Source organism: Corvus cornix, chromosome 8 (genome assembly GCF_000738735.6).
Source record: "Corvus cornix cornix isolate S_Up_H32 chromosome 8, ASM73873v5, whole genome shotgun sequence".
Classification (NCBI taxonomy): Eukaryota; Metazoa; Chordata; class Aves; order Passeriformes; family Corvidae; genus Corvus; species Corvus cornix.
The window spans coordinates 10,355,739-10,365,275 of NC_046338.1; the positions used below are offsets into that span (position 1 = coordinate 10,355,739).

The 9,537-nt window shown below is 60.9% G+C and overlaps 1 protein-coding gene across 1 annotated transcript; it reads right to left on the minus strand.

The window, feature by feature from the left end:
- Positions 1 to 398: 398 nt before the first annotated feature.
- B4GALT2 (beta-1,4-galactosyltransferase 2) lies at positions 399 to 7,046 on the minus strand. The gene is made up of 7 exons (XM_039555738.1): positions 6,902 to 7,046; positions 4,247 to 4,633; positions 3,660 to 3,895; positions 3,395 to 3,585; positions 2,985 to 3,107; positions 1,825 to 1,929; positions 399 to 1,691 (listed from the first exon to the last, which is right to left on the minus strand). The coding sequence occupies exons 1-7, from the start codon at positions 7,020 to 7,022 to the stop codon at positions 1,541 to 1,543; spliced, it is 1,314 nt and encodes a 437-aa protein (XP_039411672.1). The 5' UTR covers positions 7,023 to 7,046; the 3' UTR covers positions 399 to 1,540.
- Between the last annotated feature and the right edge of the window lie 2,491 nt (positions 7,047 to 9,537).

A 9,537-nucleotide genomic window follows, 5' to 3' on the forward strand; every position in this document is an offset into this window, starting at 1 on the left:
AACAGCGAGGCTGGGTCCTGGGGAATTCTCCTTTGCCCTACTTGGACGTACAAAACCAGCTGGAGGTAAGGCAGAGGATGGAGGACAGGGGCTTATCCCTGCTGGGGGAGAACCTTGTCCCCAAATGGAGGGGAGGGCAGCAAATGTCCATGGGACAGTGAGGGCAGCTGGCTTTGCCCTGTGCACTTTGTCATAGTTGGGGCTGGGCACCTTGTTAGGCCCCCCTGCATTGCTGAGTGAGCTGGAGGGGCCCCCAAGAGTGGACAGGGTGAGGCAGGGGCTCTGCCTCCCAGCCAGCAGCTGGAGGTGGCAGACAGGACTTCCCCTCTATACTCCACAATCACGCTTCCTCATCAGATGGCACTTTCTCCCACCCCCACCCAGCCCCACAAACCCTGCCAACTTTTCAAACTTTTATTAAATACAAAACCCCCGGTCTCTACGACCGAACGCTGCATTCAACGTACGCTGAAAAAAGGGTCAGACATTCAAATGTACAAAAGTCGCCGGTGCCCCCCAGCCCTGGCGAGCTGCCCCACTCCCAACCCCACTGCTCCCAGCCCCCCATGGAGCATTGGGGGTGCTGGGGCTCCCAGTCCCACGGAGGGGCACAGGGCTCCCGCCCTGCATGGTCCCGGCCTCTCCTGCCTGCAGCCCCCCGCCCCTGGCCTGGAAGGGGGAAGGCAGACAAGGGGAAGATTCCCTCCCTGCTAGAGGGGGGCTGCACCAGCCCCTACCAAGAGGGGCTGGGGGTTCAAATGAGCCCTATTTCCCCCACCAAAGGGGGGAGGGCAGGTGAGGGCAGGCGCAGGCAGGGGCTGCACACACACACACAGCACCTGCCTTTGGGGAAAGGGGGATGTGATACAGCTGCCATCCCCCCAGCCCTGGGAAAACTGAGGCACAGCGAGGGGCATTCGCTAATTAGAGGTCTCTGTTTGGCAGAGCTGAGACGGGGCCCGGCTCTAAGCACCAGACTAAAGCAGAGGAAGACAGCAAGCCACGTCTGTGTGCCCAGTAGCACGGGCAGTGCCCGGCCAGGGCAGCAACCTCGCCCTGATCCTGCCTGCCTGGGGGGCCCAGGCTGCTCCCATCCCCAGCTGGGGCAGCAGTGGCTCCAGCGCTGGTGAAGGGGGAAGCCTGCACCCCACTTCTTACAGCACTGGTGGGGACCCTCCAGCTCTCACAGAGCAGTAGGATTTCACCCTCCCCACCCAGGGTGCAGGCAGGAGCTGGCATGGACTGGGGGCTCCTTGCCAGGCCTGGGGTTGCCCCCTCCCTCTGTGCCAGGAGCCGCTTGCAGGGCAGCCGGGCTTGTCCACCAACACACCACGTATGGGGCAGGGGTCCTGCAAACACACTCGTGGGGATGGGGGAGACAGAGAAATCCTGGGGACCAAAGGGCCGGCTGGGGGGCAGCCGTCTCCGGAAGGCAGCAGAGTAGGCAGAAAACATCCCTGTCCAGTCCTGGTTCTTGAGCTGGGGCAAAACCCGCCATGCCCAGCCAGCCTGGGCACAGGGGATCCTGCTGACAGGAGCACTAGCCGCGGGCCAGGCGGGGCGGTGGCCTGCCAATCTCCACCGTGATGTTGGTGTACATGGGCTGGCGGGAGATCTCCACCAGCCGGTACTGCAGCGAGCTGATCCCATCCCGCTTCATCGTCATTTTGGTGTTCTGGATCTTGGTGAATCTGGTGGAAAGAAGAGCAAGATGAGGATGGGGGGATGTCTTGCTGTAGTGCCAGCAGTGCTGGACCTCTGTGAAGGTGAGCAGCCAAGTGATTGCCCAGCGTCCCAATTGCCCCAGCCCTGTGGCTCACTCACCTCTGCGGGTTGGGCTCGTTGTGTTTGTCGCGTTCATGCTTAATCATGCGGTACCTCCCGATGCGGATGTCGGGCCTCGACACCTTCATGCCATTCAGGGAGATGCTGGGGGCCAGGAGCAGGGTGGGATCAGTGTGTGGGCACCAGGGTGGGACATTCCCCAACCCAGAGACCTCCAGGGTCAGACCCCAGGCAAAATAAACCAGTCCCTGTGCCAAACCAAGATGAGCAAAGCCAGGCCCAGCCCAGGCCAGTGTCACGACCTAGGGTGCCACATGCCCCACGGCAGTGTGCCCAAAGTGCCACCCCTGTCCAGGGACTGGCAGCTGCATTCAGCCTGTGCCGTACACAGGCAGCCATCCATGTGCAGCCATCCGTCCTTCCCTCCCTTCCTCCCTCCCTCTGTGGCCCCTGCCCTTTACATTCCCTGAATGCCGCTGCCTAGATCTTTCCTTGGAGCCCTCCCCTCAGATCAAGGGCTGCCTGAAGCTCTTCCAGAGCTCCACACACTTCTTGTCCCCCACCCCGAGCCCACCTTGTGTGGAAATCACAACCGTGCCATGTGCCCAGGGCTCCCACAAGGGTGTTTTGCTCATCTGGCCATTACAGGCTGGTTACACCCCACTGGCTGCACACTGCTCCCCTGGGCACCACCGTGCAGGAACCCACAGGAGGTGAGGTGGCCACTGTCCAGCCCTGGCACCCAACGCATGGTGTGGGGGGATTGGGCTCTGCTCCACACGCAGCTGTACTGCTGCCTGCCGGCTGCCAGCAGGAATGACTGCATGGCTGCTGCACGGCCACCACTGAGATGCTTCCAAGTTTTTAATCTCAGCCCTGGACAGCCCTTGTATGGAGCAGAGCCCACAGGCACACCACCCTGCGGGTGCAGCACATACCACACTGCAGGCTTCAGCCACAAGGGAGGCAGAGGGGTGTCCTGCAGCCCCCCAGCACCCAGGGAGAGGCCAGTTCCATCCATGAGGGTCATCAACACTACAGCTAGAGTGTAATTCAATCCCTCCCTGACATGTAGCATGGCCCATGCAGATTCCCCAGAAAACCGGGAACACCAGTGCTGTAAGAGTGCTATGTCAGCGCTTGGTGCAGAGCCTGGTACACCCCAACCAGTCAGTGCTAGCGAGGGGCTGGGCACCTACCGATTAAAGATGTCATCGTCCTCTCCTCCCCAGCCCCAGTACTCATTGGGAAAGCCATTGATCTTCAGGAACTGGGACTTGCTCAGCCCAGAGACGCCGCCGAAGTAGCCGGCATAGGGCAGCCTGCAGGTTGACAGCAAATGGGTCAGCCCCGGGGACAGGCAAAGATGGAGGTGAGCCCCATGGGGACCCTCAGGTACAAGCATCGACCCTTTCCTGTGTCACCCTCCTACCCAGGGTGCCCTCTCCCATCTCAGGTCCACAATTCAAGCCATCAACCTCATGCACGCCCCAGGTGACAATGAAGGGTGGCTGCCCTGATGTCATCCCAAAGAGATATTCCAGCCCTGCAGAAACACCCCAGAAGAAACACCCTAGGCAGAAACACCCCAGCTCCCCAGGGCACCCACCTGAACCCAAACTTGTCCATGCCAACAGCAAAGTGCCGTGGCTGCTCATAGCAGCGATAGAGGTTGCGATCGTCCATGGGGATGAGGTCCACGTCGCTGAAAATGAAGCAGTCATACTCGTCGTCGTCCTTGAGTGCCTCCATGAATCCCACGTTGAGCAGCTTGGCCCGGTTGAAGGTGTCCTCACCGAACTGCAGGGCAGAGCTCAGCAATGCCTGCTCGTCCACCCCAGCCCTGCCACCCCCCTTGCCCCTGCCCCCCTCACCTGGTTGATGATGTAGATACCATAAGCCACCTTCTGCCGGCGCAGGATGGGGTGCAGGTAGTGCAGCCAGTACTTGAGGTGGTGCTCACGGTGCCGGAAGGGGATGAGGATGGCCACCTTCTGCCGGGGTAGGCAGTCTGGGGGGGTGTACTTGCCGCCTTGGCGTACATCAGGGTTCTCCCGCTGCACTCGCTCCATGCTCATGGGAGAGCTGAACTCAATGAGCAGGCGCCCAACTGTGAGAGGGAGGGCAGGGTGATGCCCACAGGACAGGACATGGTCAGGGTCATGGTCACCTGCTGCTTCTGCCCAGAGTGGTAAAGCAAACAGTGAGGGGGACCTGCAAGGGGGACTGGCACTTCCGAGGGCAGAGAGCGCCCAAAACCTTTCCTAAACAGGGGCAAAGAGACTGGGCTAACAAAACCTGAAACCAGCTGTCCTGATACAGTTCCAGGCTGGAGTTTCTCTACTACTTCATGGGGAAGCCATGCCTAGGGCCCAGGGGATAAGCCATGGCCACCCACCTCGGCCCTATGTTTGGAGCCAGAGCCCAAATTCATCCCCAACGCTCACCCAGCATGTCTCACCTAAGCCAGGAGGTGTCTCCTGGCAGGGCTGCAAGGGCTTCTCAGTGGCGGACTGGTTGGTGCTGGGCTTGGTGCTGGGGGATGGGGCCTCAGCACCGGCTGGCCCGTAGCTGGGAGCGGTGCCGTTGGGGCGGGAGGAGTTGGAGAAGGGGTGGGCGCGCGAGGCGTTCCTGGCGTTGAAACGGCTGAAGAAGTCCAGGTGCTGCGCGTAGACATCAAAATAGAGGATCATGATGATGATGAAGTGGAGCAGGCAGAGCAGCAGCACGGCCTTGCAAATCCTTTCCAGGGTCACCCCCAAGAGCAGCCTGGTCATCTTCTGGGCACGGGCAGGTGGACATGTGCGCTTGGCGGGGCAGGGGGGCGGCTCCAGCCACGGTCCTGATCCTGCCAAGACACGTCACGCTCAGGACACCACGAGCCTGAGCCCCCAACCCAGCCCAAATGACACTGGGACAGCAGGAGCAGCACAGGCCTGGTGCAGAGGTCAAGGGCTTGCAGGCTAGTATGCCAGAGAGCACCCCGGGGGGAATGCTGCACCTGGATCCCTGCTCTGAAGGCACAACCACAAAGATACAAGAGGTCCTGAGCCCCACATAGCAAGTCCCCTCCTTGCTTTCCTAGGCCAAGACCAGAACAGGACCAATCCACTCCCCTTCCCTTTTTCCCACACAGAGAGAGGATGGGGACACCTCCAAGAGCCTCCATGGAGGTTGGGCCCTTGAAGAAGGCGACGCTCTCCAAAAACATGGCCAGCCTGGGATGTCCCAAGGGCACCACAGGTTCCCCCCCCAGCCACCCCTTTCTGAGGCACCCCACTTCCCTGTTCCCCATCCTGCTCCCTCCCCACAGAACTACACCCCAGCAGCAGCACCAAAGCCGGGCGGCAGTGAGACTCATGCCGGCAGGGGCCCTCCTCGAGGCACCAGCAGCTGAGCAGCTGCACGGCAGACACCAAGCCAAGCCAAGCCGAGCAGGACATCCCAGCCCCCCTGAGTCAGGGTTCCCTGCCACCTCTAGCAGGGTCTGGCTTACAGGATCAGCAGTGCAGATCCTCTCCCCTCCTGCTGATGGTGAGGCCCCCTGGAACACTGGGACTGCTGGGAGTCAGGGTCCCCTTATCTCCCACATGACACCTGGAGCTGGGCCAGAGCCCTGCCAGAAAGCCAGCTGGGAGAGTCACTAGAGAGTCCCAGACAAGTCAAACCATCTGGCCTTTCCCAGCCCTCTCAGGCTGCAGCACAGCCATGCACCCCAGTTCCTGCCCTGATCCCTGCCCTGCTAGTCCCTGCTTTCAGGGAAGCTGCTAGGACATGGCAAGGCAATCACAAGGGACAGGTACCGGGGTTCACAAGGCCCTGGGGACCTTGGGACAGGCCAGAGCTGCTGCATGGTCCCTGAGGGGATGACCTTGGTGGCTGGGGATCTGTAGCACGACCCCCCAGCAGGAGTGCAGGTAGCACCCAACAGTGCTGGCAAATGGTCACTGGCAGCTGCCAGCCTTGTCCAGTGGGGCCCCCCAGGGAGCCACAGGGCACTGAGTCGGCAGTGATGGCCACACAGGATGGGTGTGGGGATCAGAGCTGAGGTGTGAAGCAGGATCCTTCGCCCAACCCTGCTCTGGGGTGTCCTCTCCCAGTCGCATAACTGACCCTGGAGCCCACCCCAGGCAGGGAGGCACTGGAAAAGACTCTGAGCCCAATGCCCCAGCTATGTCCACCCTCTCTCTGCAGGATGCAGGGCAGTATCCCTGTGGGAAGGGGTGTCCTGGCATGTGTCAGCAGCCCAACCGCACACCCAGTTTCTTTCTAGAAAGTAGCCCTCTGAAAAAAGCTGGCTTAGCTGTTATTGCCCAAACTTTCATCCGATCACGCTGCCTTGTCACCCCGCACAGCCCTTGACACAGGGACCTGCCTGCCCCTAGCACCTGCCAGAAACCCTTCCCAAAAACCTGGGCAGCATATGGAGTGGTGGTGCCTCAACAGCCAGACGGGGAGGCAACAGGGAAAAATCAGAGCTGGTTTTAGGGGCCCTTTGGCAGAGCAGTCCACGACGCAAGTAGAGAGTGATGCTCAGCAAGAACAAAACCAAAGCACTCCATCAAACAGTGGCCACAGGACATCACGAACATGAGTGGGCTTAGAAACAACTGCTAAGGAGGGGGTTAGAAATATGATGCCACCTCCCCCCACCGCAGCACCTGTGCAGGGTGTGAGGGGCCAGAAGCAACCTGGGGCTGGGGAGCTGGTCCCCAGGGTTTCACGCCGGTGCAGTGTGTGCCATGGGGCTGGTGACGCTCGTTTTGGAGGGGATGCTCAACCCCGTGGACTCAATCCTTCTTCCCACAAGACATCCCAGGGCTGGGAGAAGAAAGGCACGGTGGGAGTCGATGGCCCCGATGCCCTAAAGGTGGCCACCTCCCGGCCAAAAGTGGGGCGAGGGGCCGCATTCAGCACAACTCACACTCCCCCGCCCCCTCGTTTTTCCCAGTCCCCGACACATGCAAAAACTTATTAAAAAATGAGAAACAACCTCAAAATTAGGCTTTTTCCCGAGCCGGGGTGGTGCCGCCCATGAGCGACCGGGATCGCATCCCCCGGGTCGCATCCCGGGCCTCCCCCGCCCGGCCAGGCCTGCCCGCGCCGCTCCACTCACCGCGGCCTCGGGGCTGCCGCGCCGCCCCGGCGCCGGTCAGCGGCCCCCACCGCCGCCTCCTTCTCTTCCTCTTCCTTCTCTTCCTCCTCCAGCCCCGGCCCGCCGGCCCGGGGGCTCCCATGCCCGGGGCTGCGGGGGGCCCAGCCGGCCGGGCCGCCGCACCGCCGAGAGCCGCAGGGAGACGGGGCCGCGCCCGCACGCCGGCTCCGCCCGCCGCCGCCGCACCGGGCGGGGCCGCCGCCGCCACCGCCCGCCCCGGAGCCGCGGGGTGAGGAGGGCAGTCCCGCAGGCACGAGGGCCCACGGACGCGGATCCCACGGATGGAGACACACGCCGGAGTGCGCGATGCCTCCGGCTCCGCCACGGGATGCTCAGCCCTTGGCCCCAGGCGCGGCACCGGGGACCCTCCAAGCACCTCCGGGACACAGGCACAGGGTGTCTCGGCCTTTCTTCTTCGTTCCCTGGCTCCCCGCTGCCGGGAGGCAGCGCTTCCACGGACCCACCTGCGGCGACTCCCACGCTCCCGGCCGTTGGTGCTGGCTCAGCGTCCGTTGTAACGTATTTGTGGCTCCTTCGCCCCCACACCACCCTTTCTATGTTTCATTGCTAGGAAATACTGGGAATCTCACTCTCATTACCACAACGGCATCACTGAAAGGTCTTGGTCTGGTCCCACCGCAAGTTGGGCCAACCCCAAGTAGTTTTTGCACTGTCTGCTGCCCTTCCCTTCCTGCCACCCCCTCAGCCCCCAGCCCCCTTCCCCAGCCAGCACTTATGCCTGTTTAGAGCAATCCCTGTCCCTGAAGCCTCTCCTCCTCCCTCCCATGCCTGGCTGCTCACCCAAGCAAGGGTTTTCACACTTCCTTCAGAAGCTCCCTTCAGAAGCTCCCTTCAGCAGACAACCTTGCAGAAGAGAACCGAATGGCACCCAACCAGCCCAGCCCTGCTCCACCCCTGCAAACAAGCCCTGCTGAAAGCAGTCCAACTTCTGCCTCCAGCTCTTGGTTTGGCTCCTCAGCAGGTGGCATTTTCCTCACCAATACCTACACATGGTTACCAAAATATCTTTTAACTGCTGCTGCTGCTGCTTCTAAATGAGACAAGGTGTAAGATCCTGGAGCCCTAAGCTTTTTTTCCTCTGCTTGAGCAGCAGGTGTTTAGTCCAAGTCCTGGAACCCAAGCACACACACCTAGAATGAGCTGAGCACAGGGTGTGCTCATCCTATCACTGCTGGCTATGGTAGGTGGGCTGGGGGTCACCCTGAGAGCAGCCTTGATGGGTCTCACATCCTTATAAGGGACCTATGGGCAAATCCGGAGCCCATGCCCCTGCCAAAGCTGTGATACACACAGGCAGGATTGGGAGACTGGAAATGCACCTCATAGAGGCACATTTCTGACAGCTAGATGCATTTCTATCTGGGCAGGCCAGGGAAAGGCCCACCCCTGAAAGACAAGTGGGTGACTCTTTCAAGACAGCTGCTAACCAGGAAGATGATTAACCCATAAAGCAGCTTCTCTAACACCAGCACAGCCTCTCCAACCCCAGGCATCTCCTTCCTGAGCTTGGTGTGGGTCTGATGAGATGGGGGCCTCATATGTCTCCAGCCTGCAGGAGCAGCAGCAGGAGGGGTACAGCTCTCATGCAGGACAGGCAAAGTCTGCCCACACCTGACACCCTTTCTTCCAACCAGGCAGGGCCCGGTTTGTGTCCTGCCACTACACAGGGCACACATTGTCCCAGGGGACAGCCAGCACAGCTACCGGGGCAGTGGCTTGGTTTTCCCCCACAATTGTCACGCAGGGCTGAAATACACTGCAGTCCCAAAACTCATAGGACAATGTGGAATAGAGGCAGGAGAGCAGCAGATCTCAGAGGGGTCGTACAGAGGCAGCTATCCTAGTTCAAGGGCAAGAGTCAGCGGGCTCCAGCAGCCTCACTGCTGCCCCAGCCTGTTGCATCCACGTGGAAAGAGAGGGGCAGCTCCAGGCGTGCATCTACTGACACAGCACTGGAAGATCGGTGCTTTCTCTATGAAGGTATACTGGTAGCAGAGCAGGATGAGGGCCTTGTGCTGCATACAGCAGACAGCAGAAGCAGCAGGACCGTGCTCTTCCCTTCCCCCAAGCAGCAGATGAGCTACAGGTCCAGCTGTCTACAGCCAGCTTCCCCACACTATTCAGCACAGCCAGGGAGAGGGAACAGAGCCAGCACAAAGTGTCCCCACCCCTGGGACCTCTGCCAGGGCCCCCTGGATAGAGGGGCACGGCAGACTGAAGAGCCCCAGCGAGCAGCCAAGTCACACCAGGGAGCTGCTGGCTGGAGGGTGTCCTTTGAAGGGGCAAAAGCTTCACTTGTCTGCCCCTCTGGTGCCCCCCAGCTGCACAATGGGGCTACGGACACCGTGTTCACCCCCACTGCACTGAACTACCTGAATGGGAGAGGCCAAAAGCAGCTTGTGTTGCGCTCACGTTGGCATGCTAGGAGCCTGGCAGACAACTTGGAGCTGCCTGCTGCCTGTTCCAACAGCCTCGTACCTGCTCCAGGCAGCAAGGCACAGCTCCGTGTTCGCACAGCCCAGGCTGGATGGCTCTTGCAGTCTGAGCAGGCAACAGAATTAACCCCACACAAGCAG